The 18,411-nt window shown below is 39.1% G+C and overlaps 1 protein-coding gene across 3 annotated transcripts in view; it reads right to left on the reverse strand.

Annotated features, from left to right (window-relative positions):
* Positions 1–4,614: 4,614 nt before the first annotated feature.
* The window catches only part of hivep2a (HIVEP zinc finger 2a), a 90,173-nt gene continuing 76,376 nt past the window's right edge, over positions 4,615–18,411 (reverse strand). For all 3 annotated transcript variants that reach the window (XM_051137835.1, XM_051137832.1, XM_051137834.1), the window contains 6 exons: positions 12,883–18,007; positions 12,460–12,611; positions 11,751–11,926; positions 10,296–10,397; positions 9,135–10,057; positions 4,615–7,157 (listed from right to left, as the gene is read on the reverse strand). In XM_051137835.1, coding sequence (XP_050993792.1) covers positions 6,393–7,157; positions 9,135–10,057; positions 10,296–10,397; positions 11,751–11,926; positions 12,460–12,611; positions 12,883–17,742 — 6,978 coding nt within the window. In that variant the 5' untranslated portion in view covers positions 17,743–18,007 and the 3' untranslated portion in view covers positions 4,615–6,392. The remainder of the gene's footprint in view (positions 7,158–9,134; positions 10,058–10,295; positions 10,398–11,750; positions 11,927–12,459; positions 12,612–12,882; positions 18,008–18,411) is intronic.

Below are 18,411 nucleotides of genomic sequence, written 5' to 3' on the forward strand. Positions count from 1 at the left end.
TTTTAACCAAAGTATTTTATAGACTTTTCATTAAGATCCAAAAGAATCATATCAACTTGTGGAAAACGGGCATCCGATGACCCCTTTAATAGAGCTGACGTACAGAAATTCAGTGACTTACAAGAGAAGAGGCTACAAAGTCATCTTGCACCATGTGAGAGTAACATTCCATCAGCTCACTGTCATGACATGAACACATTATACATGTTAGCAAGGAAGCAATTAGTTAACACAGCAAGAAAATCTCTGAGCAAGTATGTCAGAGCAAGAGACAGAAAAAAATCTTTGCCTATAAAATGATTTTGGAAAGTTTTACAGAAGCCTTTCAGCACAAGAGAACACGGGAGGGAACAGACCATAAACAGTGCTATAAGTCTGACTTTGAGACCGTCGCTGTCTCCTTTACATCTGGTTCTTATTATGACTCCGAAGTCCCAGCCAAGCCATATATGTCTGTCCCTCTCAATGTACAGAGAGGCCCGGCCAAACGTGGTCAGTATGGTAAACCACATCACCTAACGATCCACTGCTTTAGTGCTTACTAATGTCTTATTTACAGTTACAGCTTGTGCCTTAATGACCACTGATAGCAAGTCTACACATAAGTTGCCTGTCTTGATCACTCACATATTTCATACCTGATATAATAGACTACCTTGATTTGTAGTTCAGGTCAGTATATTGTAGCTGCATATTAATGTTGATAAAGTAAAAAAAAAAAAAAAAAAAAAAAAAGCAGTTGTCAAGGCTGCATTCATTTGGTAAAAACAAATGCAGAAAAAGAAAAGAAAAACAGCAATATTGTGAAATATTATTATTATTATTATTATTACATTCTATTTTAATATATTTTAAAATATACTTTATTCCTTTGATGCAAACCTGAATTTTCAGCATCATTACTTCAGTTTTCAGTGTTTTCTGAAGTGATCCTTCAGAAATCGTTCTAATATGCCGATTTGTTATCTTTATTATCAATGTTTGAAACAGTTATGCTGCTTAATATATATTTTTTGGAACATGTGATTCTTTTTTCAGGATACTTTGATGAATAAAAAGTTAAAAAGAAAAGGATGTATTCAAATTAGTACTCTTTTCTAACAATACAAGTCCTTACTATGACTTTTCATTAATGTAATATCCTTGCTGAATTAAAGTAGTAATTTCTTTAAAAAAAAAAAAAAAAAAAGAATTTGCTGAAATTTTTAAATTGTACTTTATATTGTCACAAAATAAATATATTTTAAATAAATGCTGTTTTTTTAGCTTTTTATTAATCAAAGAATCCTGAAAAAAAATTTATCACAAGTTCCAAAAAAAAAAAAAAAAAAAAAAAAAAAAAAAATTAAGCAGCACAACTGTTTCCGAAATTGATAATAAATCAGCATATTAGAATGATTTCTAAAGGATCATGTGACACTGAAAACTGGAGTAATGATGCTGAAAATTTAGCTTTGCATCACAGGAATAAGTTGTATTGTAATGTATATTAAAAAATAGAAAAAGTTATTTTACATTGTAATAATATTCTATAATATTATTTAAATTTTTTATAATATTTATTTTTTTTAAATAAATGCAGCCATGATGAGCAAAAGAGACTTATTTAAAAAACATTTAAAATCAAACTAATATATATTATTAGTAGTATATAATAATATATTATTATATTGATAATATATTAATAATATTAAAAAATTAACAACAGTTCAGTTTTTATATATATATATATATATAACTGAACTGTTGTTAATTTTTTTTATATTATCATTAAGTCTGTTATGCTCATCAAGGCTGCATTATTTGATCAAAAATGCAGTCAAAAGTAATAATGTGAAATATTACTATAATATAAACTGTTATATATTTTCAAATGTAATTTATTTCTGAGATGCATAGCTGAATTTTTAGCATCATTACTGTAGTCTTTAGTGTCACATGATCCTTCAGAAATCATTCTAATATATGATTTATATAATTTGAATAGAACATTCAAAAGAACGGAACTTTGATTCATTTTAAGCATTCTTTCTGCATAAAAGTATCAGAAAAAATCAGTAGGTCTGACAAACATTAAGTCAAAAACGGCACAATTTATGATTTTTAAAACATTAAATGTCTGCTTTGCATTGTATGGGTTATGTATTCTCTTTGGGAAAACACATTTCTGTTCTAAACCAACAGATGGCAGTATGTCTTAAAGAAAAGAGAAGGATGCAGACTCTGTTTTACACACACTGTAACACTACAGCATGTGCCTATGACATACCGCCAATGTGAGAAGTTAGAAAATGTACTAAATTTAGCTTAAGACCTGTCAGTAACTTTCTTTAGAATTCTCTCCAGACGTGATCTTTTTATACTCAGGGGTCTATCAGAGATGACATCCGGTCACCTCCAGCAGGACAGGCGTGGTTGTCACCCATGAATAAAGCTGTGTAGGAACATTGACTACACATGGAAAATGTGGGCTGTGGTTTTCTTCTCTTCTTGGCAAGAGACTGCCTTAGTTTAAAAAAAAAAAAAATGGAAAAATGTTAACTGTTCCAAACATATGTTCCCATGGCTGGGGGGAGCACTTTGGGTTGGTCCCCCAACCTGTGTGCAGACCTAACATGCTAATTATCAATTATATTCTCCATATTCAATCTGTACAGAAGCGGTTTAGATATAAAACAGCAGAGGAAAATATGTCAGTCTGGTTAAATAGATCACAAACATTTATTGTAGCTCATGTGTACGAGTTAATTCTAATCACCATCAGATTGAACAAGGCTGCTGCTATTTGTTGAGACTTTTAAGAGTGCTTTTACGGGTGGTATTGCCAGTGGTATCTGTACACTTGTATAGAATACTGCTACACTCATTTTTATGACACCAATCGAGTTTCTGCTTGCACAGTAAAAATATTTAGTTGCATAAGACTATATTGTGCAATCATTCTATATAGGGAAGCGTGGGAAACGGTTCATTAATAGGGAGGAGGCCATGTCACATTTCTCAAAACACTCAAAGATCCTCACTTTGTTCAGGAAGCACAATTCCATTCTTACACAGTAATGGATGCGTCATATGACACCACATCGTTAATGATGAACGAATGATGTCTTATTGTAGGAATAAGAAATGGTAAACCTGTGTAATGTTAATGATGATACTAATTCAAAAGTACTGTGCTAGTCACATACACTGCTCTAGAGCAGTAATATATTTTCTATTTTAATAATACTTTAAAATATAATGTATTCCTGTGTAGCAAAGCAGAATTTTCAGTGTCTTCAGTGTCACATGATCTTTCAGAAATCATTGTAATATGCTGATTTATAATCCATGTTGGAAACAGTTGTGCTGCTTAATATTTTTTGGCACCTTAAAAAAAAAGTGTTTATTCAAAATATAAATTTTGTGTTACAATATGCACTACTATTTAAAATTTTTTTGTCTTTTTTTCTTTTTACAGAAATTTTATTCAGCAAGGATGTGTTCAATGGATAAAAAGTGAAACTAAAGACTTATATTGTTAGAAAAAAAATTCTATTTTGAATAAATTTATTCATAAAAGAATCTTGAAAGCACCACAGGTTCCAAAAAATATTAAATAGCACAGCAGTTTCCACACTGATAATAAGTCAGCATATCACTAAAGACTAATTCAGTGCTGTGTCAAAGAAATTAATTATAATTTAACTATATTCAAGTAGGAAACCAATATTAGAAATTGCAATAATATTTTACAAAATTACAGTTTTTTTCTGTATTTGTGTTCAAATAAATAAAGGAGTTAGAGACTCCATTAAAAACCTTTCTGATCCCAAACTTTTGAACGTCAATGTATAATACAATGGATTTTTCCCAGTAATCTGTGCATTTGATTAATTTTTGGATGAAGTGGTAGAAGGTTAATCTGAAGACAAACCCTCTTAATAACTGATTGTTTGCCAGATTTTTCAGGAGCACACCCAACATATGTAGTTCTGCTTCTGATACAACAATGTATTTCAAATTAGAGAGGCTCAGCATCCATGTTAAAGTAAAATGTTAAAACGTACAACTTTTATACGAAACGTGTGGCTATTTTTGCCAGTTCTGATGTTGTACTAGATGTTGAGATTAAAAAACCAAATGTTGCATGCAGACTGGTAGGAAAATATTGTAGGTTCAAGGTTCAACCTTCCTTTAAAACTACATTTTGCCGATTTTGAGTATGCAAATGATCACATCAGTGATAATTAGAATCTTACAACTACTTTAGATTAAAAATAATTGAAAAGACTGATAAGACTGTTGGAAAAACGAATGAAAGCGAGAAGATTGATAGGTTGATCTAACTGGTAGATGCACAAAAGATGTCACATCAACCTATTTGTGTCAACATGTATTAACATTGCGGTGATGCAGTTTTCATGTAGAGTCAGGCACAACTACTAAAATTAGCGATGCGAGACGTCTTTGTGTAGTGACAGATTCAATCTGATTGTGTATCTGATGCTTTTTAGACTCTTTGTTTTGTCCTCTCCTTTCCTCACCTCTCTTTTTTTTCCATAAGTTGAAAGCGTTCATATCTTGTGCCAGTTTTCTGGCAAAGCAGGGAAGCATTAAGACACCACAGACATGCAAAGTTACCATAGTTGTATTTATTTGAAAACAGCAATCTGTATTTTTTTTTCACCTGTGCTGTGATTCGTCAAAACTGATATTGTACATGGTTTTTTTTCACTGAAAATCACAAAGTTACCCTTTTTATTTTTAATTTTATTTTATTTTAAATGATGCTTGTCTTTTATTCTTTTTGTTTCTTTCAATACAATGATTTGTGCTTTTGATACCTTAGGTTTGAAAGACATGTTAATACAGTTAAGTGGATAGCAGGGACTACCGACAAAAATGTCAAAGGAGTCAATTACATAGATCATATACACACAATACAAAATACAGATATACACACAAGAGTGCACTGGCTCCGTACTCCAGTTCAGTTAGGTTGCTTCAACTCAAAACATATTCCAACGAGAGAGAAAAAAGAAAAGAAAAAAAAAAAAAAAAAAAAAAACGAAAAAAGGAAAAATCCGTATTTCCAATCCCAGTTCTAAAAGTGATATAATTTGGGATTCGTTAGGAAGGTTTAGGAAACATAAGGTGCATTTTAGGAGTTCTCAGTATTGGGAGTTTTCGTATGTACAGCTATATAAAAGTGTTTACGGACTGATGGCGTGGCCCATGACGAACTCCTTCAATGTGTGAATATGTATGGCTATGAGCGTATACAGAACCATAGGCATCCGATATTTACATCTGTTGGAATGTTCCCCATACTAATCATCAACAAGTCAAGTACTTCAAGCAACAGAATTCACAGAAGATCAAAATACCTTTCACATCTACCTCAATAAGTGGTGGAGGAAATGCAGAAGTGCGAAAAGTTGATTCACTTAATGCTTAACAGTTCGACATTTAAAATGTGAACGGTGAAATCACAACTAGTGTAGCCTACCAGCCAATAGGAAAGAGAAGGGGTACAAGCACTTAGAACCAACTACCATACTGTATGTGGGTGTCAATCTAAAACATGTGCAGATATATCGTTTTTCTGTATACTAGGTATATAAACATGTACTTAAATTATATAGAATTCTAAATAAAGCGCGTTTACTGAGAAGTATATGCACACATACTTCTAAATATATAAAGCCATATTACATGTACATAATTTTTTGCTCTAATTATGCAATAGCAAAACCCATGCTTTACATAGAAAAAGGCATCCACAACATTAAGAAAAAATGTACAATTTATGAAACATGATACAATAAATAGTATTATAGAATCGCTGCTGTACACAAAAGCCATTTAATTTCACACATATAAAAATATGTTTTAGTGCAACCGTACATGTATTGATACTTCACATCATTCAGACCGAAAGTGTCCAAAAAGACGGTAAATTGCATTTATTACAAAGCGGGATACACAAAACTCGATATATATTTACACGTCTTCCTGTTTAATGCTTATAAGAATATAAGCAAAAAGTAAAGAAAAGGCACACACATCTGTACATTTTTTTAAAAGTACCAGACAAAGTCCATAAGCAATTTTGGTCAGGCTCATATATAAGTTAACATATATATATATATATATATCTATATATCTATATATCTATATATATATATATATATATATATATATATATGTATATTCTTTGAAACTTTAAATAAGAAAGTAATTATAGTCGAGATAGCAAACCGTGTTATAAAAGGCATGCTATACATGTACGTTAAAACCACCGAATCAGTTCACTTGTATTTCCAGACTGATTTTCTGCGTGTGCATGGATGTACATGTGTAAATATAAAACGTGTGAGCAAAATTTACCACTCTCCCGCCGACCTCGTTCACCTGTTGTTAATAGCGTCTTTTAAATCTTTGCCTTTCTTTATGGTCGCTGGCCTCTCTCCACGGCCCTGTTGGCCAGACGCTCGCTCTGCCGTCTCTGTGTTGTAGAGAGTGGGATGGCTTGCTGTGGGAGTCTTTGATGTGGCAGACACGCTGCTCTCTGCTCTGGAGTGTAGGGGGTGACTGATCTCTGAGCTGCAGTAGTGCTGTGCTCTCGGCGCACAGTCTTGCTGAGCTGCGGGCGAATGAGATAATGTGTGCTGATGGTAAGGTTCGATCGGAACTGTCGATTTCTCTGCGTTTTCTTCAGAGGCGATGCACAGCGAGGCGATCGCCTTAGTGCACGTTTGGATGCACTCTTCCTGCTTGCTCTCCTTGTCGGACATGTCGGCGCTGTCCTCTCGTGACTTTTGCGAGGAAGGTGATGCAGCCTTGGGGGACGTGGATTTTTCGTGGGATTGGGGCGAGTCTTCTAGGCCTCTGCCGGTGGGCCCTCTACCCTCGGTAAGGTGGAAAGACACCTCGCTGGTGCTGGACTCCTCCGAGGTGCTCTTCTGCAAGGGAAGGCGTGAGGGGTGGACGTGACCAGTGACAGAAGTGGGCACAGAATGGACCATCTGAATGCCGCCAATGGGTATCATGGAGAACGGAGTGCGGATCTGTTGTTGGGAGTGCAGGGGAAGATGGCTAAATAATCCCTGGTGGACACTGGGGGCGTCTGCGTTGCGAGCATCCCCTTGAAGTTGAGATGTCTTTCGCTGGTCCTAAACGGTTGGAAGATATGGTTAATTAAAAACAAAATATTCCTGGGAAATCTTAAAGGCAGTGTTTAAACAAATGCTTGCGAAGCTAAATTCACCTTAGGTGATAAGATTAGCAAAGAATTCCTGAAATACTTGTCTGTTATTCTGCTTATCTGGGGCTTGTTTCACAGTTATTTAAACTGGACCTCTTGGAAAGTTTGGAAAATTTAACAAGACCGCAAAGAACAAAAACAACAGTTGCCAGTAAAAAGGGCCAAGCTTACATAATAGACGTTGTTCATTTATCTTATTATCCCCCCAGTTCTATGGTAACAAGCCAGGTAGCAGTGAAATGAATTGCTATACTGCGTATACTGTATAGCCACTGCAGTTTTCCATTTTCTCCAGGGAGTTCTTAATCAGCCTAGTATACAGTATAAATAGAAATGCTCCATCCTGTTGTATTATGGCAATTTGTTTGTAAGAGACGTTAAAGGGATAGTTCACTCAAACATGAAAATTACCCCACCCTATATGTATATAACTTTCTTCTTTCAGACAAATCCAGTCGGAGTTATATTAAAAAATGTCCTGGCACTTCCAAGCCTTATAATGGGTGTTATTTTTCAATAGTCCAAAGGAAGTCCAATGAAGCACATTCATCTATCATAAAAAGTGTCCCACATGGCTCTGGGGGTGAATAAAGGCCTCCTGAAGCGAATCTATGCGTTTTTATAAGAAAAATATCAACATTTAAAACTTTATAAACAACAATCTCTAGCTTCCGCTAACTGTCGTACGTGTGTACACAAGAGAGTGGCGTTCTGACAGAGGATGTAGGATGTAGGCTCTGGTGAGAATATGCTAGTCTTGCGAGAACCAAGCTCCAAGCAGGAGCAAAAGAAGGAAAGGTTTCCTTTTTTTTTAGCAAATGAAAACCATTCTATTACTGACTTATATCAAAATCTCATTGATTCACTTTAGGAAGCCTTTATTCACCCATCAGATCTGTGTGGACCACTCTTTATGATGGATGGATGCTTTTTATTTGACTTCTTTTGGACTATTGAAAAATAACACCAATTCACTGCCACTATAAAGCTTGGAAGAGCCAGGATATTTTTAATATAACTCCGATTGGATTCACCTGAAAGACTAAAGTCATACACCCAGGATGCCTTGAGGGTGAGTAAATTATGGGGTAATTTTCATTTTTGTGTGATTTATCCCTTTAACTGACTACCACTGTAATTTACTTGTGCACACTTGCATTGTAATCGTATACTTGAGCTTGGCATTCTTCATTAAGGATCCAACATACAGTATACTGGCTATTGCCTTTCCTCTGAGATATTTGACCCTGGACCACAAAACCAGTCATAATGGTCAGTTTTTTTTTAAATTGAGATTTATACATCAACTGATTCCATTGATGTATGGTTTGTTAGGATAGGATGATATTTGACTGAGATACAACTATTTGAAAATCTAAAATCTGAGGGGGCAAAAAAATGAAAATATTGAGAAAATCACCATTAAAGTTGTCCAAATAAAGTTATTAGCAATGCATATTACTAATCAAAAATTAAGTTGTGATATATTTACGGTAGAAAATTTACAATATATCTTCATGAAACATGATCTTTACTTAAAATCCTAGTGTTTTTTGGCATAAAAGAAAAATTGAAAATTTTGTATTGTAGGCTGTCGCTACAAATATACCCATCCTACTTACGACTGGTTTTATGGTCCAGGGTCACATATTGTTCTTATTATTCCTCTCTTTGAACAGCTATGACTTTTTATCCCTTAACTTACCAAAATTGGCACGCGTGTACAGTATGCACCCATTTGCACTGTGTAATTTTGAGATCGACTGAATAACTGAATATGGTTGCTTAGCTATGGCACTGTTTACAGCTGTATTATTTATCAGAAGTTAATAATGACTTAAGATATAAAGTGTGAACTGTTTTTGAAGCAAATATAATAACTTACCACCTCCAGGTCTGCATGGCTTTTGGTCTTTTGTGTTAATGATATCATCTCCGCATGTGGGCTGGGGTTGTGCGCCCACGGGCCGCTTTGATAATGGAGACCCCTCCTGGGGGACACAGGTCTGATCATGCCCCTTCGGCTTCTGGGAGAAAGTCTGCCCGAGAGATCCCTTCCTGGGGATGTCGGCCGTCCTGTCTGGGAGATGGGAGAAAGATGTCCTCTTGGAGAAAGGTCCCTTCTCGGTGACAGATCCCTTCTATAAACATCCCGCCTGGGGGAGATATGCCTAAGGGGAGATGCTTCTCGCCTTGGTGACAAACGGCCGCGTGGGGAGAGGTCCCTTCGAGGGGACAGATATCGCCTAGAGGAAGGTGAACTTTCTCGCAAAGGGGAGGAATCACAGCCAGGTGAGGACAGACGGGAGCAGGAGAAGTCAAAGGAGGATGAGCTGTGTTCCAGAGAGAGAGCCAGGTCTTCATCCATAGAGCTAGGCACATCCAGTCTGTTTTTGTGATCTTCACCCAGAGCCCCTTGAAGGAGCTTCTGGTATTCAGCCATCTGGGCCTCTCCAGCTTTCTCACTGGGCGCCATGAGTTGGGTGATCTGAATACTGGGCAAGCTAGTGAAATAAGTGAAAAGAGGCTGCTTGGAGACGGAGGCCAGAGGCTCTGGTGTGGATTCCTGTGAAGCGGCGACTGCCGTGATGGAGTGCGAGGGGATGGCACATGGCTGTGGGCTTGTGCTTCGGGACCGTGTCTTCGGAGTCGAATCGCCATCATACTCGTCATCATCATCCTCATCTTCATCAACTTCATCACCATCCTCTTCAGCACCCTCGGAGTCATCAGCATCAGAGAATTGGTGTTCTGCCATCTCTGACATGCCAATCTGTTCCGATGCTCTTTGGACTTCCTCAGTGGTGTCTGGAAAAACAAGAACAATAACACATTTTCTTAACTGACTTTGACAGGTTAATCAACTGTGTTTGAGGTCTTTGCCTTTCTTTAAAAGAACATGTGAAAATATTTTTATTCAAAACTGGCAGTAGAAAGTTTCTGTTTTTAATTAGGCTAATTCTCCTTTACTGGTACTACTACAAGCTGCCAACATATTGCAATATTGGCTCCCCTCAAAAGAATGTATCCAGAATCTGAATCATACCTGGTTCTTCTGCTTCCGCCTCATCCACAGATGTCACTGACACTCCAAGCTCTAAGCACTTTTTCATGTGAGCTTTTGACTTCATGTGTTTCGTAAGGTTTCCTGAAAACAGATGTTAAAGTGTTTGAATTGCTTGCATTGGCATGCTCAAAATGATGTCTAACCTGCAATTTATTCTGATTAAATAGTACAGAAATCTTCCGTTGTTCAGTGTGGTAGAAGCAAATCATTTTTAAAGGGGTCATCGGATGCCCATTTTCAACAAGCCATTATGATTCTTCAGGGTCTTCATGAAATCTCTGTAACATGGGTTAAAATTCCCCAATGGTCATGTAAAACAACCCCCTTTTTATCTTGTCAAACATAGCTCTGTTCATAGCGACCCGTTTCGGTGCATGTCTCTTTAAATATAATGAGCAACTGCTCATAGAGACAGAGCACATTTAGGCCACACCCACACCTTGGGGGGACAATCCAACGCTCTCCATTGCGGGAAGCTGCTTCCTTGTAATTTCTGACTTATAACAAAAAAGAGAACAATGTCTAAAAGCTGTTATGTGACAAGATGTACGGTAAACAAGCTAAAAAATCCAGAACTACATTTTTATAAGCTGTCAACGCCCCCCAAAAACGAGCGTTTAAGGATGCAAATAGTTGTCAGGGTATTTCATGTTTGGCCATTCAATTGAATCATTTCTCCAACAAAAGGAAGGTAAGGAAAAGGAGCACTGACATAGACCAATAAAATTTAGTTTCTCAATATATCTCCTCCTCTCAGGTTTACATAGGTTGGTGAAATAATCCTTTGACATGGTTAAAAACAATGAATGTTTACTGTCGCTCATTTAGTTTCCCTCCAGTGGGTGCAGTTCTCAGAGTAATATGCCATGTTGCGCTCAACTTTTTTGTCCTTAAACGCTCGTTTTCTTGAGTCGGCAGCTTATAAAAATGTAGTTCTGGATTTTTTAGCTTGTTTACTGTACACCTTGTCACATAGCAGCTTTTAGACATTGTTCTGTTTATTGTTATAAGTCAGAAATGACAAGGAGGCAGCTTCCCGCAATACAACGTCAATGGAGAGCGGTGGGCGTGGTTTTCAGATGATGATGTGAGTCGCTCTGTCTCTATTCCTTGGGGCGTGTCAACACAGGACGCGTGAATATATCCGTATATGACTCGGAGGTGGTCTTTTTCAAATAGCTAACTACCTACTTAGAAAGCGGCTACAAACTGAAACAGCTCACTGGACGGCACTTTCCAGAAGCCCATAACAAGCTGGCTGAGTGTTTTATTTTCAGCTTTTCTGAGCTGGCAGACTATGCAAAAGAAGCTGAAAAAATGAAAATTTCATCCGATGTCCCCTTTATGGTTTCATTCAAATTATAAAATGTTGTTTAATATGTTATGTGTGCATTTGCATGTGTTTGGTTATTGGAAATGGATGAGTAAACCTACCTTTTGTTTTAAAAGCAAAGTTGCAGAACTTGCAAACATATGGCCTGACATCTGTGTGTGTGCGAATATGTTTCTTCAGCATGCTAGGCTTTTTACAGCGGATCCCACACTCCTCACAGATGTACTTTCCCCGGCCTCGGCCACGCACATAAACATAGTCTTCATTGGATTTGTACCTGAAATAAAAACAAGGCAAGGGTTATTAGCATTACTGGAAGACTGGCTAATGCTAATGGGGACTGAAATCATATACATCAAAAAGCTCACATTATATATTTCGAAGGCATGATTCTTTCATGTTTTAAACTAAAACATTTTCACAGCTGTATCAATTTCCCTGCACAGGAATTATATGGAGCACTCAATGATATACAGTATATGCATTAGGGTTCCTCAAATCCTGCACACCAGAACACATCAAAACACACCAGAGCAAGAAAATCACAGGTAAATTAGTTTGATAAGGGTTTGAGCTAATCTCTGGCTCTTCAGGACCGGATTTGAGGAATCCTGCTATACATTATACATTATGAATACCATGTAGTCGTATACATTCCAGGCACTGGTTCAACTAATATAGTTGATAGATTCCTCAGCTCCCAATGTGTTTGTTTCCCACTTTTAATTGCATTTTAGAAAAGTGGAAGTCCCCTCTTGTATAAAGAACAGTAAGTTATGTGTTCAAAAATAAGCACACATCTTCACATACCCTCCTTCAAAGATTTTGATGCGAGTGGGTTCAGCCTGCTTTGAAGAAGCTTCTTTCTCTCCATGGTCCTCTTTTCCCCTGTCTCTTGAGCTGATTCCCTTCATTTTCTTCCCGAACTTTCCGACATCCAAAGGTATAAGCTCTGGCTTCAACTGGAAATGTAAACAGAAAAAGAGACTGAATAATGAACCCTAAAACTGTAAGCATAAAATATAAGCAACAAAACATTCACAATTTGTACAATATATATCTCTATTATCTGTCTATATGGAATTACTATTAATCTGAAATGGACTGAAATTAATATGTCTTCATAAAAAACCAATGGAATTGAATGTATATTGTTATGTGTAAATAAGTTTCTTTTTAATTAAATTTGAATAAAGAGAGTTCTTTTGTGTTATTGGGAGAAGTCTGGACTACCTGCTCAAACTTCTGTTTCCACCGGAGGGATGAAACAAGTTTTCCAGTGCCAGGTTGATACATAGCAGCCATTGTATACATCTCTGTGTTCTTCCTCTGTTTGGACCGAAGAAGTGCCAAGGTGGCCTTGGTGCTGAGGTTGAGTGGGTTTGGGTTGTAAGAGCTGACGCACCAAGAACCATACACTGAGGTTAGGGGAGTTGTGTGTGCGTAATTTGGCTTGGTATAATTCAGAAAGCACCAGCTGACACTGGTTGGTGTGCGAAGACTTGGGAATTGAAAAAACTGATGGACATCTGCCAGGTCAGTGAGCAGGAGAGTGCTACCAACAGCTCCACCACCCTGGTTGGCAGCTAGCTGCACCAGCATGTTTACTGGGAACTTGTTACCCATGTTCTGCTTAGATTCTTCTTGAGTATCACTGGAGGAGATTACTGATTGTGGGCTTGAGCTTGCCTCTGGGGTAGACTCATCTACATCAAGCTCTTCTGGGGAATCTGCTCTGCTAGCCACGTTTGTAATAATTTGCAAGGGTGGAATGAAGTTATCTTTTGGTGGCACATCAGGTAAACGAGGTGTAGATGGGTACCCAAGGAATTTAGATGACAAGAAATCAGCGGGTGGAGATGAGGACATTCTCTCTTGTTCATCTATGGAGTCATCTCTATTTGAAAATTCAGGTTTGGGGGACTTATCTTTTGGTGCGCTGGAATTGCTCAGCTCAACTGCACTGAGCTCTTTTACTATCTGGCCATACATCTTTTCTTCCTTGACCCGTTTTTGTTGTTTGGTTTCAATAAAAAGCTCAAGACTGCTAGCTGGTGACAACATTCTCTTGCTCCCCCCAATACTAGAGGAAGCATCTGTAGTAGAGATAGTTCCTGACGTCAAAGACAAAGGAATTCCTGTATTAAGGCTCCCAGGTAAATATTCAGGTACTTTCCAAATTGGAATATTTAAGGACCCTTCTGAATGTCCTAATATTTTGGATAAATTGATGCCAACTTGGTGATTTGATGCAGTGCCTGTTAGTGACGCAGTCGATGCATTGTCTGTGCATAAAACTCTGATAGAAGTTGTGCTCTGAGATTGAGTGACAAGGATTTGTGAAACACTTGTATACATAACACTACCATAAGATGGCACATTTGTCTGGATCCTGACCGGTACCAGCATTCCAGGGAGTGATGGTTGTGAACCCACATTCTGAGTAGCAAAGATAGGCTGAACTTGTTGTAAGAAGTTTGTAGTCAGCACTTTAGATGACCCCAAGGCCCCAAGCTGCTGTGGGGAGGCTCTTGAAGGATATGGATAGCTGTGACTTGCTCCGTCGGTTTTTGAGTCTGTTTGCACCTGAATTTGATGAGGAGGTTGGTATGGTTTCTGTAGCATGGGCTGTACATTTGGCTGTTTGATATGTAGCTTCTGTAACTGTTGTGTCTGGAAGGCCAGGTGCTGCTTGTTTCTTTGTGTAGATTCAGGATGCCAGAGCATTGGTTGAAATGGCAAGAAAGGTGAAGATGGCAGGTTGCTCTGAAGCGAAGAGTGCTGAATCATATCCTGGGTCATGTGCTCATGCACTGAATGCTCACTATCTGTTGAAAGCTGTCCAGGCAAACGAGAAGCATTCTGGAAATGGTCCTCAGATAGACTGTCCTCACTGATGCTCTGTTGCAGCAAGTGATGTGATCCAAGAACCGACTGTGTACCTCTTCTAGGTCTTGCCAAATCACTAGTTGCACAATAGGATGTACCGATTTGAGAAACGTGGTCAGAATGCTCTTGTTTGATATTTAACTCTGAGATTGGCTCTTGCACCACTACTTCAGGATAGACACTGAGAGATGCCTGTCTCACAAGGTAACCTCGTCTTCGCTCCTTCATAGCTGAAGCACTTGCATAAACTTCTCCTTGTCTTGAACCGGTTGAAAGACTTCCATAATCAAAAGACTTGCTACGTATTTCAGGTACTTCAGTGGGTAAAGCACAGGGGGCCTGCTCTGATGATGAGCGTCGCATCTCTCTTTGATGATGGCCTGGTATGGACAGAGAATGGCCGCTGCCTGGAACGGTTAAGAACTCAGACTGCTTAGCAAAGTCATCTTGCTTAGTTGGGGATACAGATTTGATGTTTTCCTCCCTGTCAAATGACATTGAAAAACTCGAGCTATGAGATAAATTACTTTCTTGACTAGGGCTTCTTGAAAGGCTAGTGCAAGTTGACTCAAAGCTCGACTCCCCAGAAGAGTGCTCCATATCTGCAAGACGCAGACGTTTCTTCTTTGGGGGCAGCTTCTCTGCAGGAAGCTGGGACAATGTTTCGCTCCTTTGTGGCCACTGAAATTCCTCAACATGCTTCTCTGGTTCTTTGACTGGTACTTCAGGTTCTTTTTCTGGCTTGTCGGGCTCTTCTGTAACTCGTATTTCAGGCACTTGAATGTTCGGTTGTCGTACAAGTTTGTGGGGCATATGATACAGTGGGTTAGAAGAGAAAGATCCATGTTCATTGTCACCCTGCTGCTGATGTTCCATGCTTTCCGACCTATGATGAGAATCAGGGCTCTGCACGTCATCAATGATTTCTGAGTCTGATTGCTCAGAAAGATGTCCTGCATGCTTATCTGGCTGATAAAATGGATGTTCAATTGATTCAGTCTTCTCAAATGAGTTTGGCCTGCTCAGCGAATTGGTATGTTGAATGACAGATATTACATTACCGGCAGTCTTTGTGTCTGAATCTTGTTGAACAAGCACAATGTCCTCTGGAGTCATACATGAGCCTCTGTCAAAACTGTCCGAGGGGCTGTGTGCTCGAAACATGGATCCCTTACTAGCAGGAGCAGCCTTTGCAGAATCTTGACTTCCTTGTCTTAGGTCGTAATCTCCTGTCATTTCAGTAGAGCCACTTCGACTGCTATCATCTTGTCCGAGGCAGTCTTCCTCTTCGCCAACACTCTTTTTCATGCGCCGTTTTCTTGTGGTAAACTCCACCTTTGTACCGTATGAACCGTATGCTGTGCGTACTTCTGGGCAAGCCATCTCTGACCCAGAGCCTTTAAATTCTGGCATCAAAGGCCCTCTCTCTCCCATTTTCAAGCTTGAGTTTGGACCTGTGACTTTCCCGTAGTTCTCTGATTCTCCATGACCTTCTTGGGCAGAGTGTTCAAAGGCGGCCTGCCTCCTTAATCTTTTTAGACCCGCAGCTCCTCCGTAAAAGACGTCATCTTGGGTCATCATCTCGTCAAACGAGTGACTCCCTCTTAGACTTGGTGGGACATTGAGGTTGGTTGGAGAAGGTGTTGGCATTGAGTTGCTTCTAATAAGTGGCCCTGAATCAGAAGGTGCTTCCAGAAGACCTGTGTTAGTTTGGCAAGAGCCAGCATGATAATGCTTTGGATCACATCCAGCAATTATCTGTGCTTCTGCACAGTCACTTTGATAAAATACGTGACCCTCTGATATCTTTCCCATGGCCAACTCCTGCATGGCACTAGACTTGCTGATATTAGTGTCTTGACTAGCAATAGCTACCATCCCAACTGTGACTGATTGTCTAGATCTGGAGTTGGTTCTGTGGTACCAAGTTCTTCCAAACATGATCTCTTCGTATGTCTTTGCATTGGTGTTGGGTGGACTGATCTGCAGTTCAGCACTCTCTGAGCGGGAAAAATAACCAGAATCAGTGCTACCTTTGCTGTGGGGGCTCAGGAGATTTTGAGACTGCTCTGAATCCTGGTCCTTCTTCTCAGTGAGTCTTAAGGCAAGCCTCTGTTTAACCGTATGAGACTCATCTCCTCTGCCCATCTGTCCACCGATAACCGAACCTTTGATGTCTGTAAACTGGGGACACTCTGTGGCAGGTGATGGTACCCCTTGTTTTGGAACAATTAAGATAGGCACTTTCATAGATGCCACGGACAGTTCCTCTGCTGGATCTGCATATGCTGGTCCCCTTTCCATTGGGCTCTTGTCCGACTCAAATGATATCTGTGGGCTACGTTTTTCAGGGAACATCGCAGCTTCTGCAGTTTCTTCATCAGTGTCAGTGCTTTGTTCACCATCAGAATGTGCCTCTGCTTCCCCAACTGAAGATGCTTGATCAGTGTCTGTTCGAGTTGCTAACTCTGAGAATGGAACAAGTCCTGCTTTGATAGCATGAGCATGAGATTTTCTATGTTTATACAAATTGCTCTTGGTTTTGAATGAGAAACCACATGGAACACAGGGATAAGGACGCTCCCCTGTGTGGGACCGGATGTGTTTTTTAAGCACACTGGGTTTAGCACATGCCCTGCCACAGTAGTGACATATGTACTTTCCTGGCTTCTTGGGTTTTTGTTCCTTCTTATGACTTTCATCTGGCTGCTCGGATCCAGATTGGGGAAACTGGCCAAAACCAGCTGGAGACTTCTGACGGGGAAATACTCCATGAGAGCGGGAGTGTACAGGAAACAAATCATCTGGTGGCAGAGATTGCATTTGACCAGAGAAAGACCAGGCATGGGCCTCTAACCCAGGTTGTGGCTTTGTACCTCCAAGGAAAGGCTCCTGCGGGTATGAATGTGGCAACTGGTAGGAGTAAGGCCGAGGAAAGACCTGTTGAAACTGGCTTTCTTGCGATGAGTGTGTCACTGCAGCTGACATCAGCTTTCCAGAGCTAAACTTTTGAGTGGAGCTAGCAAGGCTTGTCCCACTTGTAAGACTTTGCTCACGATGCATGTGTCTTTTAACATCTGGATCTGCGAAGGTACCTCTCTTTGTTCCAGCAGAAGGCTCAGAGACCCATTTCCTTTGTAACGGGTTCTTTTCCCGTTGCTCCTTGGTGCATTTTTGGCCAACAGCAGGTTCATGCGTCTCCATTTTTCTTAGTACTTCAATGGGGTTCCTTAAGATGTTTGCTAAATTTCATTCATGTAAGCAGTCATGCCAGATGACTTAGTGACTCCTAAATAAAAGGTCCTTCCACTTCCATAGTTCAAGTGTTGCTCCACTTTAAAATGTAAATGATGTCCCTCTTTGACAATCAGGCCAGTATCTTTCCATCACTCATTTCAACAGTCCAGTCACTTTTTCTTTCATCCAAGCTTGTTCCTCTTCTGTTCACTGTCCTCTGATGTTTCAGTATCTATAAAGGAGAAAAAAAATGTATTTAGCCATTGTTTTTAAGACAAGGATTATTGTTCTACAAGTATACAATCCTCAACATAACTACCTTAAGATTTTAAAAAGCTGATGTCTAAAAAAAAGCTGGCAAAATATACTCAGCTGTCTAAACAAAACAGTATGGCAGTTGATCATGTGACTCTGTTGCTCATCATACTTTAATTACAGCTTGCTTTCTTGTTTTATTTCTTTCAGTTTGATATCTCGGCAGCTGCACAGCTGTGTAACTCGCCTAGCAAGTGTGTCAAGAGTTTTCAATGAACTGATGCAGAGGAGCTACCACCTCCCTCTGCTCATGAGTCATCATTAACAACCTTGCCCACTCATTTCCTAAAGAGACACAAACACGTAAAAATAGCCCAAGGA

This window comes from Labeo rohita, chromosome 20 (assembly GCF_022985175.1).
Source record: "Labeo rohita strain BAU-BD-2019 chromosome 20, IGBB_LRoh.1.0, whole genome shotgun sequence".
Lineage (NCBI taxonomy): Eukaryota > Metazoa > Chordata > Actinopteri > Cypriniformes > Cyprinidae > Labeo > Labeo rohita.